Source organism: Hypanus sabinus, chromosome 6, assembly GCF_030144855.1.
Source record: "Hypanus sabinus isolate sHypSab1 chromosome 6, sHypSab1.hap1, whole genome shotgun sequence".
Classification (NCBI taxonomy): Eukaryota; Metazoa; Chordata; class Chondrichthyes; order Myliobatiformes; family Dasyatidae; genus Hypanus; species Hypanus sabinus.
Window position 1 is genome coordinate 39,890,642 of NC_082711.1, and position 21,877 is coordinate 39,912,518.

The window sequence follows — 21,877 nt, forward strand, 5'->3', positions numbered from 1 at the left end:
GGATGTTGGAGAACTAGGAGACCGAGTCTCCCAGGGAACTACATCTGCATGAAGTGTGTCCAGCTGCATGTTAGGGATCTGGCGCAGCAACTGGATGACCTTCAGCTTGTTCGGGAGAGTGAGGATATAAATGATCAAAGTTACAGGGAAGTAGTCACCCCGAAGTTGCAGGAGGCAAGGAGCTGGGTGACAGTCAGGAGAAATGCAAATAAGTAGTTAGATCAGAGCACCCCTGTGGCCATTCCCCTCAAAAACAAGTAAACCGCTTTGGATGTTTTTGTGGGGGATGACCTCCCATGCGACTGGGTTACAGACACTGAGCGTGGGTCAGTGGTGCAGAAGGGAAAGAGAGAAGAAGGGAGCGGTAGTGATAGGGGACTCAGAAGTCAGGGGAACAGATGAGAGATTCTGTGGTTATGAATGGGACACCCTGAATGATATGTTGCCTCCCAGGTGCCAGGGTCAAAGATGTCTCGGATCACGTCCACAACATTTTGGAGAGGAAGGGGGAGCAGCCAGATGTCTTGGTACATATTGGTACCAAAGACATAGGTAGGAAAAGCAATGAGGTCTTGAAAAGAGAATTTAGAGAGCCAGTAGAAAGCTGAGAAGCAGGACCTCCTGGGTTGCTGGATTGCTGCCTGTGCCAAACACCAGTAAGGGTAGAAACAGGATGATTTGGCAGATACATGTGTGGCTGAGAAACTGGTACAGGGGGCAGAACTTCAGGTTCTTAGATCATTGGGATCTCTTCTGGGGAAGGCATGACCTTTTCAAAAGTGACGGGTTGCACCTGAACCCAAGGGGAACCAATATTCTCGTAGGCATGTTTGTTAGAGCTGTTAGCGAGGGTTTAAACTAACTTGGCGGGGTGTGGGAACTGGAGTGAAGGGACACTGGAAAGGATGGATGATAATAAAGTAAAGACAGCCTGCAGTCACCCTGTCAGGAAGGACAGGCAGGTGATGGAACTTAGTTGCATCCAACAGGCTGAGTGACAAATCATTAGGGATGCAGAGTCAGAAAGGACAGCAAATATGGTACTCAAGGTGTTGTATCTAAATGCAAGTAGTATAAGAAATAAGGTGGATAATCTTGTTGCAGTATTACAGATTGTCGGGTATCACTGAATTGTGGCTGAAGGATGGTTGTAGTTGAGAACTGTGGCTGACAAGGAAAGTCAAAGCTGTTATAAAAGCAAAAGAGGGCATACAACAAAGCAAAAATTAGTGGGAAAATAGAGCATTAGGGTTTTAAAATCTACTGAGAGCAACTAAAAATATTAGTAGGGAACAGATGAAATATGAAAGCAAACTAGCAAATAATATCAGAGTATTTAGTAAGTCTTTTTAAGTATCTTAAAAATAAAAGAGAAATGAGAGTGGATGTTGAACTACTAGAAAATGGACAGGAAAAATAATAATGAGGGATAAAGAGATTGGCTGATGAACTAAATGAGTATTTTGTACCAGTCACTGTGGAAGACACTAGCAGTATGCATGATGTTGTAGTGTGTGTAGGAAGAAAAGTGGGTGCAGTTACTGTGACAAGAGAGAAGGTGCTCAAAGCTGAAAGACGTAGCATTAGAGATTGTGGTGGCATTAGAAATGATCTTTCAAAAATTATTGGACTCTGGCATGGTACCCAGGGACTGGAAAATTGCAAATGTTACTTCACTCTTTAAGAAAAGAGAAAGGCAGCAGAAAGGAAATTATAGACAAGTTAGCCTGCCCTCAGTGGTTGGGAAGATGTCGGAGTCAATTGTTAATGATGAGGCGATGGAGTACTTGGTGACACAGGACAAGATAGTATAAAATCAGCATAGTTTCCTTCAGGGAAAATCTTGCTTGACGAACCTGTTGGAATTTTGAGGAGATTTCAAGTAGGATAGATACAGGGGATGTAGTGGATGTTGTATATTTGAAGTTTCAGAAGTCCTTTGACAAGGTGCCACACATGAGGCTGCTTACCAAATTAATAGCCCATGGTATTACAGGAAAGTTACTAAAATGGTTAGAGCACTGGCTGATAGGTAGGAGGCAGTGAGTGGGAATTAAAGGATCCTTTTCTGGTTGGCTGCGACTAGTGGTGGTTTGCAGGGGTCGGTGTTGGAACCACTTCTTTTTATACTGTATATAAATGATTTAGATGATGTAATAGATGGCTTTGTTGCCAAGTGTGCAGTTAATATGAAGATTATTGGAGGGGCAGGTAGTGTTAAGGAAACAGGTAGGGTGCAAAAGGACTTAGATAGGTTAGGAGAATGGGCAAGAGAATGGCAAATGAAATACAATGTTGGGAAATGCATGGTCATTCACAAACTCTGAAGGAACTAGAGTTGCTGCCTTGCTTTCTTAATTGCACGTATGCTGGGCCCAAGGCAGGTCCTCTGAAATAATACCACCGAGGAAATTGCAGTTGCTGACCCTCTCTACCTCTGACCCTCTGAAGACTGGCTTATGGACCCATGGTTTCCTGCTCCTAAAGCTAACGATCAGTTCCTTGGTCTTGCTGACATCAAGTTGTTACGGCGCCACTCAGCCAGATTTTCAGCCTCTTTCCAATATGCTGATCTGTCACCACCTTTGTTTTGTCCTACAACAGTGGTGTTGTCAGCAAACTTGAATATGGTATTAGAGCTGTGCTTAGCCACACTGTCATAAGTGGAAAGCGAATAGAGTAGGGAGCTAAGCTCACAGGCTTGTGGTGCACCTGTGTTGATGGAGACCCTGGAGGAGATATTGCCAATCCGAACTGACTGGAGTCTCCAAGTGAGGAAACCGTTGTTAATTTCTTAATTTGAAATCTATTGGTTTCATGCTTATAATTAACATTTAGGCTGCCAACATTGTAAATATTAACAAACTGTGAAGCATTAAGACAAAATTTGTCAGTAGGCCTTTATTACCATCACAATGTTTTTGTTTTATAACTGCAGATGCTTCATTTTGTTCTTTCCCATGTCACCACTAATCAAGCGATATCGCATTTTTCTCTTTTAAACATTAAAATGAAAAATACAAGAAAACTGTAGATAATGAAAACCCAAAATGAATACAGAAAATCCTGTAAGCTCTCAGCAGGTCAGGCTGTATCTGTTGAAGGATCAAAGATATTTCTGAGCTTCATCTTGTTTCCACAGATGTGTCCTGGACTATATAGTTTTTATTACCCATGCAATGATGAATTGTATATTTTGTAATATTACAATACATTGGCAATTTGTTCCCACCAGAACTGCCTCCGCTAGTGACAGAAATTCAAATTCCGCTTTTTTAAAAAGAATCATAAGAAAGCTGCTGCAGATGCTAGAAATCTGCACTGAAAACAGAATGCTGGAAAAACTCAATGAGCTAGGCATCTATATAAGCAAGCTGCGGAGGAAAAAAGAGTCGTCTTCTGGATCTCCGTATGGACATCCTATTGATGTGTGTCACAGCACGAAGTTGCAATTTTATGTTTTTTTTTCAACATTCTCATAGTCTAGTTGCTCTAATTTCATAGGTTTATTTTTCTCTAACCAGTTCCCTTAATTCACCCCTTGAGCAGACTTATTGCTACAACAATGCTGTCCCCACTGTTTCATCATTACGCCCTCATTCATCCTCTGCAATTAAAAACCTACTTGTTTCTTCCTAAGTTATCACAGAGGTTTCTCGACACATTAAGTGTTTACCTTCCACTGCTGCTGCCGATCTTGCTAAGTCTTTCCAGCATTTTTCTGTTTCAATTTCAGAGTTCTAGTTTTTGATTTTTCACTAGAAGGATTGGCATTGCTGCACCAGTTGGGGAAATAGCATTTTAGTTTTCTTCTGTGAAATGAACAATCTTAAAGTTCAAATTAAGTTTGTTAACAAAGTACATAATGCATACATCACCATAAACAACCCTGAAGTTCATTTCTTCTTTGCAGGCATTCATAGTAAATGCAACAAACACAATAGGATCAATGAAAGACCACACCCGACAAGATGGACAAACAACCAGTGTAGAAAAGACAAATGTGCAATACAAAAAGAAAAAGTAATAATAAATAAATAAGCAATAAATATTGAGAACATGAGATGAAGAGCCCTTGAAAGTGAGTCCATAGGCTTTAGGAATAGTTCAGTAATGGCATGAGTGAAGTTATCCCCACTCATCCCTCAGCCATCAGGTTGTTGAATAATAATGGTTCCTGAGCCTGGTGGAGAGGGTCCTGTGACTTCTATACTTCCTTCTTGATGACAGCAGCGAGAAGAAAGCATGTCCTGGGTGGTGTGGGGTCCTTAATAATGGATGCTTTTTTGCAACAGCACTACATATATAAATAATATCTTTGCTTGTGTGCGCTCAGTGGTGGAGAGGTTTTACCTGTGATGTACTGGGCTGAATCCACTGCTTTTCGTAGACTTTTCTGTTCAAGGGCATTGGTGTTTCCATTCCAGGCCATGAAGCTTAATGATTAGTTTTGAGGGGATGATAGTATTGAATGCCAAGGTGTAATCTGTGAAGATTTTCTTGATATATGTATCTTCACTGTCCAAATGTTCCAGGTTGAGTGAAGAGCCAATGAATCGGCATCTGCTGTCGACCTGTTGTAGCAGTGATGATAAATTCTGGGGCAATTAAAATAGAAAACATTGAAAGCACCTTGTAGGTCAGGCAAGAACTGTGAAAATTAAGTTAACACTTTACACTACTTAAAAAGGAACCTATTTTTATGTTGTAGAATGTTTTTTCAGTTGAAGTAACTTTGTAATGTTCTCAGATGCTGTAAGATAAGAACATAAATAGGTGCAGGAGTAGGCTATCTGGCCCATCGAGCCTGCTCCACCATTCAATAAGATCATGGCTGATCTGGTCGTGAACTCATCTCCACCTACCTGCCTTTTCCCCATAACATTTAATTCCCCTACTATGCAAAAATATATCCAATCTGAAATATTGGGCAGAGAATTCCACAGATTCACCACCCTCTGGCAACAGCAGTTCCTCCTCATCTCCATCCTAAATTTACCCCCCCAGAATCTTGAGGCTGTGTCCCCTAGTTCTAGTCTTACCTACCAACTTTCATGCCTCTGTAATCTATCCCTTTCATAATTTTATGTTTCTACAAGATCTCCTCTCATCCTTCTGAATTCCAGCAAGTATAGTCCCAGGCGACTGGTTTAGTGGAGGAATATTTACTAGCTTGACCAATTTTGAGGCTCAGCTCTTTTTTTAAATTGTGAACATACAAGTGGCTGTTGTCCCCTGACAAATTGTCATGTATTCAAGGAAAGTGATTAGAGTCAGAGGTAATTAGGCAATGATGTTGATTCAGAATCTAATGGTGTATGGGAACAAATGCCATTCTCTGCAAAATCTGAACACAGTTTTCTAAAAGTTATATTAATGCTGGAATGCTTGAAGCATTTGATTTGCTGAATGTTATTGGGGGGAAAATTTAGGGTTAGTTTGTATGCACCTAAACAAGTATATACTTATTAGGAATAGTCAACATGGCCTTGTACAGGAGAAGTCATGTCTCACAAACTTGTAAAAAGGTAAGGAGGGGAAAACCTGGTACATGTATATAAAATTGTGATGCACAGGCAGGATAGTTAGTTTTTCTCCCAGATATTGGAAGACATGGATTTAAGGTGAGGCAGAGAATGTATAAAGAAGATTTAGGGCAAGTTTTTTTCCCCTCAGTAATACATGCCTTGAATGCACTGCCGGTGAAAGTAATAGAAGCATAGATACTAGCAGGGTTTAAGAGACATTCAGATTTGTATATGAACAGGCACATGGAAAGGTATAGACCATGTACAGGCAATTGTGCTGTGTGGATTGACAACACGTTTGTCCCCATTATGGGCCTTTTCTGAATTCCTAACTGAAAAAAAAATTGTGCTCTAAAACTTGCCCTGACCCAAAGTGACCAGTATTGGAATCAGGTGGTTGAACTTGTGTCCCCCTCTGAAGTGGCAAAGCCGCGATTGCAGCAATTGAGAAATAAGGCAATACACTTTAGTGCAACTGGGAAGGAGCATAAAATATATCCTCAGGGTGTGAATTTTTTTTGGTCTAAGTTCAGTTTAAATTGATTGGACTGGTAGTTCAGCCCACAATACATTTTGACACATGTATTATAATAATACATGTTGTATTATTCTGTCTTCTGTAAAACTTCATGGATCTTCAGTACATTTTGATGTACTAATGATTATACTGTGTTGAGATCAGTGACCTTGTCACTTAATGGCTGCTGATTATTTATAAGGTATTGGGTTAAAAAAAAGATTTGCTTTTCAGTATTGTGGCAGGGCGATTTAAATACTTGTACAATGTTTTAACCTGAGCATCATATCTGTATGTTGGAACAGTGTCTTGGAAAGTCTTGACAATGTGCCAGAGTACTTGCTTGTATTTTCAGAAGTGGCTGCTTCAGTAGTTTTCTTTTTGAGAGTTAGGACCTTTGATTTACACTCAATATCTGGAATACAGTGTCAGTTTTAGATTCACTAGAAATGAGCAGATGGGACATGATATAAATTGAGGTCAGCTCAGGCTGAATGGCCTAATTCTGTTCCTATGTCTTGTGGTCTTTAAAGGTAGAGAATGCATTTGGAGATTGTTCAACAGTAACTTTTAATGGTATTGCTGATCAAGTCAATGAAAAGGGACAGAATACTTGATCACCTGTGTTCTAGCTGGCAGTAATGGCCATTTGATGAATGACTTGTATGTTTAGCTTGTCAAAACAAGAGCAGTTTGCATTTGATTTCTTTTTGTATGCCTAACTGGAAGATAGCTGCATTCATAACTGTATGAAATGACTGGAAGAGACGAGATGAACAGAGGTACATTCTGTAAGGTGCAAAGGGAAGGTTTAAAAAAAACTGTAATCAGCACTGGTTACACACATTTTAAATTAACATATAGAAGTCTGCAAGAATCATAAAGCAAAATTGAAATGCCAACAGTTGCATACTAGAAATTCAACAGATCTAAAAGCAAAGTTGAGGGTGCAGAAATCTGAATCTTAAAATTTGGCATGGGTAGAGCACATTTTCTGTAGGGCAGCAGTGGGAAGTACCAGAGGATGTCTGTTTTAGAGTGAGTGGAGAAAATTTTAGAGGAGATGTCAGAGTTAGGTTTTACACTGCGCTAGGTGCCTGCAGCACAATGCCAATAGACAATAGGTGCAGAAGTAGACCATTCGGCCCCTCGAGTCTGCACCGCCATTCTGAGATCATGGCTGATCATTCACTATCAATACCCAGTCCCTGCCTTGTCCCCATATCCCTCGATTCCCCTATCCATCAGATATCTATCTAGCTCCTTCTTGAAAGCATCCAGAGAATTGGCCTCCACCGTCTTCAGAGGCAGTGCATTCCACACCTCCACAACTCTCTGGGAGAAGAAGCTCTTCCTCAACTCTGTTTTAAATAACTGACCTCTTATTCTCAATCCATGCCCTCTGGTACTGGACTCTCCCAACATCTGGAACATATTTCCTGCCTCAATCCTATCAAATCCTTTAATTATCTTAAACGTTTCAATCAGATCTCCTCTCAATCTCCTCAATTCCAGCGTGTACAAGCCCAATCTCTCCAATCTCTCTGCGTATGACAGCCCTGCCTTCCCAGGAATCAACCTAGTGAATCTACGCTGCACTTCCTCAAATGCCAGAATGTCCTTCCTTAAACCTGGAGACCAAAACTGTACACAATATTCTAGGTGTGGTCTCACCAGGGCCCTGTACAAATGCAAAAGGACATCCTTGCTCTTGTACTCAATTCCCCTTGTAATAAAGGCCAACATTCCATTTGCCCTCTTCACTGCCTGTTGCACTTGCTCATTCACCTTCATTGACTGATGAACTAGGACTCCTAGGTCTCTTTGCATTTCTCCCTTACCTAACTCTACACCGTTCAGACAATACTCTGCCCTCTTGTTCCTGCTTCCAAAGTGGATAACTTCACATTTATTCACATTGAATGACATCTGCCAAGTATCTGCCCACTCACCCAGCCTATCCAAGTCTCCCTGTATTCTCCTAATGTCTTCTTCGCATGTCACACTGCCACCCAGTTTAGTATCGTCAGCAAACTTGCTGATATAGTTTTCAATGCCCTCATCTAAATCGTTGACATAAATCGTAAAGAGCTGTGGTCCCAATACAGAGCCCTGTGGTACCCCACTAGTCACCTCCAGCCAGTCCGAGAAACACCCATTCACTGCTACCCTTTGCTTTCTATCTGCCAACCAGTTTTCTATCCATGTTGAAACCCTGCCCCCAATGCCATGAGCTCTGATTTTACTCACCAATCTCCTATGTGGCACCTTATCGAATGCCTTCTGAAAATCTAGGTACACTACATCCACTGGCTTACCCTCGTCTAACATCCTTGTTACACCCTCAAAAAAACTCCCAACAGATTAGTCAAGCATGATTTGCCCTTGGTAAATCCATGCTGGCTCGGCCTAATCCTATTACTGCCATCAAGATATGCCACTATTTCGTCCTTAGTAATGGACTCGAGCATCTTCCCCACGACTGACGTTAGGCTAACAGGGCGATAGTTCTCCGTTTTCTCCTTCCCTCCCTTCTTGAAAAGTGGGATAACATTAGCCACTCTCCAATCTTCAGGAACTGATCCTGAATCTAAGGAACATTGGAAAATGATTACCTTGGCATCCGCAATTTCCTGAGCCACCTCTTTTAGAACCCTCGGATGCAGACCATCTGGACCTGGGGATTTATTAGCCTTCAGTCCTATCAGTCTATTCATCACAGTTTCTTTCCTAATGTCAATCTGTTTCAATTCCTCTGATATCTTATGACCCTGGCCCATCCATACATCTGGGAGATTGCTTGTGTCCTCCCTGGTGAAGAGAGATCTAAAGTACGCATTAAATTCTGTTGCCATTTCCCTGTTTCCCATAACAATTTCTCGCAATTCATTCTTCAAGGGGCCAACATTGTTCTTAACTATCTTCTTTCTCTTCACATAGCTAAAAAAAGCTTTTGCTATCCCCTTTTATATTCCTGGCTAGACTGAGCTCATACCTGATTTTTTCTCTCCATATTGATTTTTTAGTTAAGATCTGCTGTTCCTTAAAACTTTCCCAATCATCTGTCTTCCCACTCATCTTAGCCCTGTCATACTTCTTTTTCTTTAATGCTATACAATCTCTGACTTCCTTTGTCAACCACTGTGGCCCCTTACCCCTCTTTGAATCCTTCCTTCTCATTGGAATGAACTGCTTTTGCATCTTTTGTATTATCCCCAAGAATATCTGCCACTGCTGATCCACTGTCTTTCCTGCCAGGGCATCCGCCCATTTAACTTTGGCCAGCTCTTCCCTCATGGCTCCGTAGTCTCCTTTATTTAATTGCAACACTGACACCTCTGATCTGCCCTTATCCCTCTCAAATTGTAGATAAAAACTTATCATGTTATGATCACTACTTCCTAATGGCTCCTTTACTTCAAGATCACTTATCAATTCCTGTTCATTACACATCACCAAGTCCAAAATAGCCTCGTTCCTGGTTGGCTCAAGCACAAGCTGTTCCAAAAATACATCCCTTAGACACTCCACAAACTCCCTATCCTGGGGTCCAGCACCTACCTGATTCTCCCAGTTCACCTGCATGTTGAAATCTCCCATAACGACTGCATTACCTTTAGCACATGCCAATGTTAACTCCCTAATCAACTTGTACCCAATATCCACGCTACTGTTTGGGGGCCTGTACACGACACCCATTAGGGTCTTTTTACCCTTACTGTTCCTCAGCTCAATCCACACAGACTCTACTTCCCCTGTTCCTAAGTCACCCCTTGCTAAGGACTGAATCTCATTCCTCACCAACAGGGCCACCCCACCCCCTCTTCCCTTATTTCTGTCTCTACGATAGCACGTATACCCTGGTACACTTAATTCCCAGGCCTGATCCCCTTGTAGCCATGTCTCCGTTATCCCAACAATATCATAGTTCCCCATTTTCATCTGAGCTTCAAGCTCATCTGTCTTATTTCTGACACTACGTGCATTCAAATATAGAATTCTTAGCCCATTCCTCCTCTCTTTGCTTAAAACACTGTCTATTGTACCTAACCCAGCTCCTTGAACTTCCATCGGGCTAATTGCTCCTTGAATTTTGATGACCTTCTCATGATCACCCAAACCTTCTACACATTTAACCCCATGCTCCTTCTGACCAACCCTCTGTACATGTAACTTTTCCAACACATGTTCTGTCTCACCTTTCTCCTTTACACAATTAATATTTGGGAAACGTGTATTCCCCACCTGTCCCTTATCCTTCATCATATCATCTCTCTCGTATTCTGGATCCCTGCCCCCTGCACATCTAGTTTAACCCCCCCCCCCCCGAGCAGCACTGGCAAACATTCCTGCAAGAATGTTAGTACCCCTCCAGTTCAGATGTAGACCGTCCCTTCGAAACAGATCCCAACATCCCTGGAACAAAGACCAATTATCCAAAAACCTGAACCCTTCCTTCCTGCACCATGCTCTCAGCCTCATATTAATGTGCATAATCATTCTATTCTTCGCCTCACTCGCACATAGCACAGGTAGCAATCCCGAGATTGTCACCCTGGAGGTCCTGCCTTTCAGCTTCACTCCTAACTCCCTGAACTCTCTAAGCAGGACCCCCTCACTCACCTTACCTACATCGTTGGTCCCTACATGGACCACTACATCTGGGTTCATGCCCTCGTTCTCAAGAATAGCCTGCACCCGATCTGAGATGTCCCGGACCCTGGCACCAGGGAGGCAACATACCATCCGAGACTCCCGATCTGCCCCACAAGATCTCCTATCTGCCCCCCTGACTATAGAATCCCCTAAAACTATTGCTCTCTTCTCTTCCCTCCTCCCCTTCCTAGTTGAGGGTTCAACCTCTGTGCCGGAGGCAGGACCACTACAACTCATTCCTGGTAGGTCATCCCCATCAACAGTATCCAGTACGGTATACTTATTGTTAATGGGAATGGCCGCAGGGGTGCTCTGCTCTCTCTGCCTGCTCCCCCTGCCTCTTTGGACCGTCACCCATCTGCCTACTTCTTGGATTTTTGGTGTGACTACCTCCTGATAACTCCTATCTATCTATGCCTCTGTCTCCCGAATGATCCGTAGTTCATCTAGCTCCCGCTCCATCTCCCTAACTCGGTCTGATAGGAGCTGCAGCTGGACGCACCTTTTGCAGGTGTGGTCATCAGGGACAACTGTGTTGACCCTGACTTCCCACATACTGCATACGGAGCACACCACTGCTCTGACTGTCTCCCCCATACCTGAACTGGATTGATAGAATAAGTCTAAAAAGCACCTAGCGACCTTACCTTCTTCCCCTCAGCGAGCAATCACACAGGCTTACCGACGTCCCCTTACACCGAAGCCCACTTAGCCAAAGCCCAGGACTCTGCAGCCCACTTAGCCAAAACCCAGGACTCTGATTCCACGGACTCCTGAACACTAGGTACAGGTTACCTGCAGTTGGAAAATTCAATGTTCATACCTTTTGGGTTGTAGACTATTCAGGTGGAATATGAGTTATTGTTCTAGTTGATATTTGGCCTCACCCGAGCAAGTATGGGGAGGGGAGAGCTAATCTTGTAGAATGGAAAACCTATCAGAAACACTTGTGTAGAAGGCTTGATGTACTGTGGATTCCTAAAATTTATAGTTGCTTCCAAAGTTAGTCTGTTTATAATTGACATTTCAGGCACTAAACCACAGCAAATTACCAAGGTTGCCAAAACACCTTCAACATCTACCTCCAAAATGAATTGCTAGAGCAGAAAGTAACTTGATCTTTCAAGTAACAGCCGGTACATTTGTTTTCAAGTTCAATTACCAAATTCCAACATAACCGGAACTCCCAACTGTCAAGACAAGTTGTCTATTGAGTTGCATCACAAGAATAGGTCAAAGAAAGTAAGTGGTGTATTCAGATTGAAAGATAATCAAAATTAAGCACTGAATTTATTTATTTCTCCAGAGGCAATTCTTTCTGAAACATTGTTACTTGATATTTACCTCTTCACTTTGTTGTTTTAGGTTGGCCTTTTATAATTTGTCTTGTATTTAGAATCTTTGGAAAAAAATAACCACTTTTGCCATTTGACTTGCTCTGAAGTTGTGATTTGATGTCTTTTTCAGACCGTTAAAGCTGCTGTGTCGGTTAAACCAGCACTCCCCACCCATTCGTTCTGTAAATGACTTGATATCCAGTATTAATAACCTACTTCCTCATTTCCCTTTAAGTTTGTGAACTGAAAATAATTGCAAAACTTATTCTGCATTTATCCTTCAAATACTCATTTCAGCAATAGTTCCCATCTTTGTAAATATGAAACCAAGCTTGTTCACACTAAATAAAACATGCAATCCACCTAATGATGTAGTGGTTCACTATTAGGAGTTGGTGCTGGTCTACAAATTTTGTGGGGCTGCTATCAACCCAACATCAGGAATAGTTGGTAGACTGAGAATGTTTTTTTTAATCTATGTATATATTTCTGAGCCTTCTAACTAAATAGCCTTAATATTATGAAACTTTGCACTCAACTCCTAAAAATCCCCAAGAAGCTTACCAGAGATGGGAGCTGTTGTGTCTCAAGATGCTGTCTATAGTTTTTTCTAGCCTGTCAGATGCTGAACAGAAATAAATTTAGAACTGTAATCAACTCATTCCTGAAGGTCAACAACTTTGGATACGTTTTGCATGAAGATCTTAAGCTTTGAGTTTTTGTGTTGTTGGCAGGGAAACAGCACTGATATTAGTAAGTGATAGTTCAACAAATGGTAGTGAGCTAGTGATCAGAACATTCAAGCGAACAGAGAAGCATAGAAACTTAGAAAATCTACAGCACAATACAGGCCCTTCGGCCCTGTGCCAAACATGTCCTTACCTTAGAAGTTACTTAGTGTTACCCATAGCCCTCTATTTTTCTAAGCTCCTTAAGAGACTCCAGGAGTCTCTTAAAAGACCCTATCGTATCTGCCTTCACCACCGTTGCCAGCAGCCCATTCCACACACTCATCACTCTCTGTGTGTAAAAAAAAAACACAACGACTTACCCCTGACATCTCCTCTGTCTCTACTTCCAAGCACCTTAAAACTGTTCACTCTCAATTTAGCTGCTTCAACCCTGGAAAAAAGCCTCTGACTCTCCACACAATCAATGCCTCTCTTCATCTTATATACTTCTATCAGGTCACCTCTCATTCTCCATCACTCCAAGGAGTAAAGGCAGAATTCACTCAACCTATTCGCATAAGGCATGCTCCCCAATCCAGGCAACATCCTTGTAAACACAAAGTACACTGCAGATGCTGTGGTCAAATCAACACGTACAAACAAGCTGGATGAACTCAGCAGGTCAGGCAGCATCCATTGAAATGAGCAGCCAACGTAACCAGTATACAGTCTGGGTAGTCTCCAGCCCCTTGGTATGAACATCCGGTAATTCCCTCCCTCTCCCTTACCCCATCCCACTTTCACTGTCTCCTCTTCTAGCTGCCTATCACCTGTCTCATGATTCTGCCTTCTTCTACTACCTATAATGCTTTCCCCTTGGATTCCTTCTTCACTTATCCTGCTTATCCCCCCCCGCTTCCCCTGCCTCACCCTTGATCTTTCCTGATTGGTTTTCCACCCTCTCCCCACCTTCTTTATGGGGCCCCTGCCCCCTCCTCCTTCAGTCCTGACGAAGTTGCCTCAGCCCGAAACGTTGACTGTTCATTTCAACGGATGCTGCCTGACCTGCTGAGTTCATCCAACTTGTTTGTACATGTTGAAACATCCTCTGCACCTTTTCTATGGCTTCCATATCCTTCCTGTAGTGAGGTGACCAGAACTGAGCACAGTACTCCAAGTGGGGTCTGACCAGGGTTTTACATTGCTGCAACATTATCTCTCTGTTCCTAAACTCAATCGCACAATTGATGAAAGCCAATGCACCGTACGTCTTCTTAACCACAGAGTCAACCTGCGCTACAGCTTTGAGGTCCTATGGACTCAGACCCCAAAATCCCTCTGATCCTTCACACTGCCAAGGGTCTTACCATTAATACTATATTCTGCCATCAGATTTGACCTACCAAAATGAACCACCTCACACTTATCTGGGTTGAACTCCATCTGCCACTTCTCAGCCCAGTTTTGTATCCTATCAATGTCCTGCTGTAATCTCTGTCTGCCCTCCACACTATCCACAACACCCCAACCTTTGTGTCATCAGCAAATTTACTGACCTATCTCTCCACTTCCTTGTCCAGGTCATTTATATAAATCACAAAGAGTAGGGGTCCCAGAACAGATCCCTGAGGCACACCACTGATCACCGGCCTCCATGCAGAATATGTCCCATCTACAAATTCTCTTTGCTTTCTGTGGGCAAGCCAGTTCTGGATCCACAAAACAATATCCCCATGGATCCCATGCCTCCTTACTTTCTCAATAAGCCTTGCATGGGGTACCTTATCAAATGCCTTGCTGAATCCAAGGTCTAATCTGCTAAGTGTTGTGGTGGTGGATTTATTTGAAGAGTGAAGAGTTTTGAAAATCAAATTAATTATGAGTACAGGCAGTCCCTGGGTTACGAGCGAGTTCCATTCCTGAGTCCGTCTTTAAGTCGGATTTGTACAGTCGGAACAAGTACATCTGGTATTACAGGTTATCACCGAGTTACGAATGTCCAACTTATGGACAACTCATACTTACGAACTGAGGAAGGAGAATGCCATCCGCCATTTTAAGTAGGATCTCGACACTGTCCGCCATTTTATGTCGTTGCCGTTGACACTCTGTGTTGAGTGTTTAACTTTGTATTTGGCTTAAATTTTTCTTAGTAAGATTCACCCTGACTCGGGCCCCCCCCCCCCCCCCCCCCCAAAGTTCTGGTCGGCTGGTGGCTCATTGAGATCAGAGCAAGACTGGAGAACGGAGTTCCCGGAGTTTGATCCAGTGATAGACCGTTCCCGTGCTGGATTGATGTCGATCCAGTGACTCATGTACCATGCATGCTAGGTTGATGTCAAGCTCGCAACTCGACCTCGTAAAAAAAACACTGTCACCTCCAGTTTAAATTCCCACGCGGAATATTGTGGAGGATCAAATACCCAAACCCAGTACAGCCCCCACTTGTCCCATTTAGCCTGTCTCAATGCGGTGGTCCTTAGGACCCAGCGGACCACGGGAGCTGGCAAAGCTCTGGAGCTGTCACCTGCAGTGTTTCTGTTTCATTGACGGGAAGCGATCGCAATTGAAAATAAAGTGGAAATAAAGCATTTGGAAACAGGTGAAACTCCATCAGTCATTGGAAAAGCATTAGGCTACAGTCAGTCAATGATCGGAACAATTTTAAAGGATAACGGATAAAGTGAGAATGGAGCATGTGAAAGGCACTGCCTCGATGAAAGCTACAGTTATTACTAAGCAATGCAGTGGTTTAATTTTTGAAATACATACGTTTCTTAAGTGTTTTATATGCATGGAAAGGTAAAATATATACTATATACTAAGACAAACGTTTGACTAACTGATGCTAAATAATACCGGATGTACTTGTTCTGACTTCCGTACAAATCCGACTTAAAGACGGACTCAGGAACGGAACTCGTATGTAACCCAGGGACTGCTTGTATTTAGTGTCAGTTAGTCAAAAGTTTGTCTTAGTATATAGTATATATTTTACCTTTCTATGCATATAAAACACTTAAGAAACTATGTATTTCAATAATTAAACCACTGCGTTGCTTAGTAATAATTGTAGCTTTCATCGGGGCAGAGCCTTTCACATGCTCCATTAAAATTGTTCCGATTGTTGACCGACTGTAGCCTAACGCTTTTCCAATGACAACTGGCATTTCACATCTTTCCAAACGCTTTATTATTTCCACTTTATTTTCAATCGTGATTGTTTCCTATCAACGGAACAGAAACACTGTGGGCTTCAGATCCCGAGCTCCGCCGGCTCCCGAGGTCTGTTGGGTCCTAAGGACCACCTCTCTGAATTCCCTGGGTCCTAAAGTCCACCGCACTGAGCCGGGTTAAATGGGGCAAGTGGGGGCTGTGCTGGGCTTGGGTATTTGATCCTCCTCAATATTCCACATGGGAATTTAAACTGGAGGTGGCAGTGTTTTTTTTAACGAGGTCGAGTTGTGAGTTCGACATCAACCCGGTGCACTCGGGATCAGTCTCGAACTCGGGAACCTCCATTCTCAAGCCCGGCACTGATCTCACTGTGCCACCAGCCAACTGGAAAAGGTTTGGGGGGGGGGGGGCGGGGGTTCAGGGTGAATCTTGCTAAGAAAAATTTAAGCCAAATACAAAGTTACACACTCAACGCAGTGTCAACGTCAACAACTTAAAATGGCAGAAGGTGTCATGATTGGACTTAAAATGGCAGACGGCGCTCTCCTTCCTCGGTTCGTAAGTACAGGTTGTTCGTAACACGGGGACTACCTGTATTAATTACATTAAACTATTTTGTCACTGGTTGTCAAATGTACTGAAGTTCATACAGGTGAAATAATAATGAGCTGAATACCCTTGAAGCAAAATGAAGGAACTTTTATTGTATACAGTAGTTTTAATTTCTGCCTAAGCGATTCACAGCTTAATTTGACAGAACTGCATAATCCCTCATTGAAATATAGTATTTAATGTATCAGCAACTGGACATCAGCTCTCCAGGAATCTGTCTTGGGACCAGCATTTTGATGCAATCACAAATGTGTGCCGATTGCTATACTTCATTCAGACTTTGAGGAAATTTTGAGGACTTTGAGGTACCACAGGGCTCTGTATTGGGACCACAGCTCTTTACGATTTATGTCAATGATTTAGATGAGGGCATTGAAAACTATATCAGCAAGTTTGCTGACGATACTAAACTGGGTGGCAGTGTGACATGCGAAGAGAACGTTAGGAGAATACAGGGAGACTTGGATAGGCTGGGTGAGTGGGCAGATACTTGGCAGATGTCATTCAATGTGAATAAATGTGAAGTTATCCACTTTGGAAGCAGGAACAAGAGGGCAGAGTATTGTCTGAAAGGTGTAGAGTTAGGTAAGGGAGAAATGCAAAGAGACCTAGGAGTCCTAGTTCACCTGTCAATGAAGATGAATGAGCAAGTGCAACAGGCAGTGAAGAGGGCAAATGGAATGTTGGCCTTTGTTGCAAGGGGAATTGAATACAAGAGCAAGGATGTCCTTTTGCATTTGTACAGGGCCCTGGTGAGACCACACCTGGAATATTGTGTACAGTTTTGGTCTCCAGGTTTAAGGAAGGACATTCTGGCATTTGAGGAAGTGCAGCGTAGATTCACTAGGTTGATTCCTAGGAAGGCAGGGCTGTCTTACGCAGAGAGATTGGAGAGATTGGGCTTGTACACGCTGGAATTGAGGAGATTGAGAGGGGATCTGATTGAAACGTTTAAGATAATTAAAGGATTTGATAGGATTGAGGCAGGAAATATGTTCCAGATGTTGGGAGAGTCCAGTACCAGAGGGCATGGATTGAGAATAAGAGGTCAGTTATTTAAAACAGAGTTGAGGAAGAGCTTCTTCTCCCAGAGAGTTGTGCAGGTGTGGAATGCACTACCTCGGAAGACGGTGGAGGCCAATTCTCTGGATGCTTTCAAGAAGGAGCTAGATAGATATCTGATGGATAGGGGAATCAAGGGATTATGGGGACAAGGCAGGGACTGGGTATTGATAGTAAATGATCAGCCATGATCTCAGAATGGCGGTGCAGACTTGAGGGGCCGAATGGTCTACTTCTGCACCTATTGTCTATTGAAATTTGGTATGTTACCAAAGACTTCTAGCAAATTTCTGCAGAAGTACCTTGGAGATCATTCTGGTTGGTTGTATTGCCACCTGGTATGGCAGTTCCAATCACAGGATTCTGCAGGGAGTTGTGGAATCCATCATGTACATTAGTTTCCCCACCATCAAGGATATCTTCAAAAGGCAGTGTCACAGGAAGGACCCTTGCTATTCAGAGCATGGTGTCTTCCTAGTACTACTGTCAGGGAGGAGGTGCAGGAGTATGTCTCCTTAAAATGATGCTTATTGGTGGAAGTTTAGAAGTACCTTGCTGCAACTTGTTTCCAGGAATACTGACCTAGTCACATGAGGAATCATGGGCAGTTGGGATAAGGTATTGGCATTTCTCACTAGAGAGATAGGGAAGTGTTTTGGATTTAGTTAATAACTTTCTCTTCAATTTTGGGAACCTAACTGTTGTAGTTTGAAGCTCTACAAGGCCTGTAAATTACTCTTGGTTTAGTGAATATCATGAAGATAAAACTTAATTTGTATTGGTATGGAAGAGTGGAGTTTTACTGAAGAGCCTCTGTTCCCAACAATTACCTAGTCTCATTCTATTGATTGATTAACAGAACAATTGATTACTTGATACAATGCTGTCACAGGCATTTTCCCTAAATAGCTTCAAGTAAAAATTCAGGCAGAAGCAAGATTTTAAATGCATCTTTGATTCTGACTTTTTGTTTCAGATGGATTTGAAATGTATCCTACATACTTTACTGATTTGCTGCTGCTGCTGGAATGGACTTGCGCAATCAGGTAACACAAATGGTGTTAGTTATTTGCTATTTAATTAATAAAACATCAATAATAATTTCTGAATAAGTTTTCCTAAAAACACAAGTGATTCCCCAGGGTTATTGCTTACATCTGCTTTTCTCAATTCAAGATATTGAATGGTATCTTCTCAGAAAAGTCCATCACTGGATACTGTCATTGATAATATCTGCTTCTCATATATGCTGATGCACCTACCTCATTGCCTTTCTTAACCCTTTCACTACATCTATGCATTGCTGCAACTCATATAGAACCATATAATAGGTACAGCCCAGGAGGATATTTGACCTATTAGGTCTATGCTCTGCTTCCTCAACAATATCTGCTCCTCCACCTCTCTTTGTAACGTCCACAAACTTGGCCAGAAAGTCATCGTCCATCATCCCTGTAGCACAAAAGAAACCAAACGCTGACCCTTTGGAACGCCACTAGTCATCAACACCGAACCAGAAAAAGAAGTCTCTTTACTCTTTGCCTTCTGCCAGTCAGCCAATCTTCTGTCTGTGCTAGTATCTTTCCTGTAATACTGTGGGTTCTAATCTTTAACAGTCTCATGTGCAGCACCTTATCAAAGATCTTCTTAAAATCCATGTAAAGAACCTCCATTTGTTAACTGTTGACTGCATTCTGTCCATTGTCACTGCTTTTGTTTAAATGGGCCTCTTCCTAGAAACCACTTCTGCATGTATTTTCTCCTTCTCATTTCCTTGCTTGGTTTCATAGTTGTGCAACACTGAAGCTGGTCCCTCATCCCACTGAGTCTGCACTATCAACCACTCATTTACACTAATCCTACATTTATTTTCCCTACATTCCTGTCTGCCCCTAAATTCTATTAGTCATCTAAAAGCCAAGAGCAATTTATAATGGCCAATTAACATGGGAAGCTCTTTGTTTTTGGGAAGTGGGAGAAATCTCGAGCACTTTGGGGACATGCAAATTGTACAGAGGGTGTGGAGAGTCTGCAGAAGGATATAGATAGGTTAAGTGAGTGGGCCAAGGTCTGGCAGATGGAATACAACATCCACCTTGGAGGGAATAATAGAAGAGCGGATTATTACTTAAACAGTGAAAGATTTCAGCATGCTGCTTTGCAGAGGGACTTGGGAGTGCTTGTTCATGAATCACAAAAAGTTGGCTTGCAGGTACAACAGTTTATTAAGGCAAATGGAATGTTGGCCTTCATTGTAAGAGGGATTTAATTCAAGAGCGGTGAGATCATGCTGCAACTATACAGGGTACTGGTGAGGCCGCACTTGAGTACTGTGTGCAGCTCTGGTCTCCATACTTGAGGAAGGATATACTAGCTTTGGAGCAGAGCAGAGGAGGTTCACCAGTTTGATTCCAGAGATGAATGGGTTAACCTGTGAGGAGAGATTAAGTCACCTGGGACTACACTCTCTGAAATTCAGAAGAATGAGAGGGGATCTTATAGAAGCATACAAGATTTTGAAAGGGATAGATAAAGATAGATGCAGGAATGTTGTTTCCATTGGTAGGTGAGACTAGAACTAGGGGACATTGCTTCAAGATTCAGGTGAGAAGATTTAGGGTGGAAATGAGAAGAAACTTTTTCCCAGAGAGTGGTGAATCTGTGGAATTCTCTGCCCAGGGAAGCAGTTAAGGCTTCTTCACTAAATACAGTTGGATAGATTTTTATATAGTTGAGGAATTAAGGGTTATGGGGAAAAGGCAGATAGATGGAGCTGAGTTTACGGACAGATCAGCCATGATCTTTTTGAATGGCGGGGCAGGCTCGATGGCTGGATGGCTTACTTCTGTTCCTGTTTCTTTTGTTCTTATGCCTGTAGTCTTGGGGAGAACATGTCAACTCTATACAAATGGCACCTGAGGTCAAGTCTAGGACTTCCAGCTATGCCATTTTCTTTTTAAGTGATGATAAATCGACGTATCACAAGGTTCTAATAAGATTTGTTTTTAAAAACAATCTTATAAGGCACTTGTAATGCTACTGTGACATGAATTTCCTTTGGGATCAATAAAATATCTATCTTGTAAGGCGATAGAAATGTGACCTAATATTGAGCTGCTTCAAGATCTGTGGAGAAAATTCAAAAAAATTAGTACTTTAGACAAATATTTGAAGTGGCTGAAGCCACTTTTCAAAGAAAAATTAATATTGAGTCTGTCTTTGAAAATTAAAGTAAGGCAACAGGCTTTAAATTTTAACTTGTTTGAGGGATAATCCAATGAAGTGCTTAAATTAATGAAGGAAGACGGAAAATCAACTGAGGAAAACTGGGGAATTTTGAACAAGGAGGCAAAAATTTAAAGAGTTTAAATAAACCATTGATAATAGGTAAATAGGAATGTTTAATGATACAGTGCTGACATGAATTTTGGGTTGAAGTTGTATGAGAGACAGAGCCTGTTTATTCTGAAATGATCCTGATGTTTATTTTGTACAGTTTAATTTGTCAGTGGTTTTTAATCTGGTTTGATAGCTACAGCTGAGGGATTCTGATAAACCTTTGTACTTTCAGTGTACAGCTAGGCAGATTAAAATTTTAAACTTACTTTCTGTTTTACAGACCACAGTGAGTGTTTAAAAGCCAGTGCAAAGTCATGTGGAGAATGTATACAAGCTGGTAGAAACTGTGGATGGTGCACCAAAGTTGTAAGTTTTACATTTTAAAAGTTCTTGAAGAATTTATTTCATGACTTTTGATTTCGCTTGAGAAGAGCAGGGAGAAAGTGGCAAATCATCCAGGCTCTGGGTATTTACAGTTGGGTGGTATTCACACACAGCTAAGGTTTCTCAAACCAGTTCTTCGAGTGTAGGCAGCTTGGTTATGGACTTGTCTCCTAAAATAAATACTTACTAAACATCAGTGTGCTTACTAATTCAATTTTAAAACCAACTATAGAAATTTTGAATATCTTGTAATCTTCCCCTGGGATTAATAAATTGAGAGTATTCTTAATTAATCTTGGTTTGATTAAGTTGTGATTAAATAGGAAAATTTGTTCAACTTACTAGATCCTTCAGGGTCTTATTGTTTATTACCACAACAGAAGGTGTCTTGTAGGAATGGCTTATTTAAAAGAATTTTGATAATGGCAAATTTTTAAAAATACGCACGCACGCACACGCACACGCACACACACACACACACACACGCACTAGATGAAGTCAAACACAACAGCTTTAAGACGGCTGCCTACAGCTGTACTGAACGGAAAAAAATTATGAAATCCATAAAGGTATAAGCAAGAGGAAAATGTATAG

The 21,877-nt window shown here is 41.9% G+C and overlaps 1 protein-coding gene across 3 annotated transcripts in view; it reads left to right on the forward strand.

Annotated features, from left to right (window-relative positions):
* LOC132395409 (integrin beta-1-A-like) overlaps positions 1-21,877 on the forward strand; it is a 77,635-nt gene that overhangs the window by 25,774 nt on the left and 29,984 nt on the right. For all 3 annotated transcript variants that reach the window (XM_059971953.1, XM_059971951.1, XM_059971952.1), the window contains 2 exons: positions 18,537-18,606; positions 21,180-21,265. In XM_059971953.1, the coding sequence (XP_059827936.1) occupies positions 18,537-18,606; positions 21,180-21,265 (156 nt within the window). The remainder of the gene's footprint in view (positions 1-18,536; positions 18,607-21,179; positions 21,266-21,877) is intronic.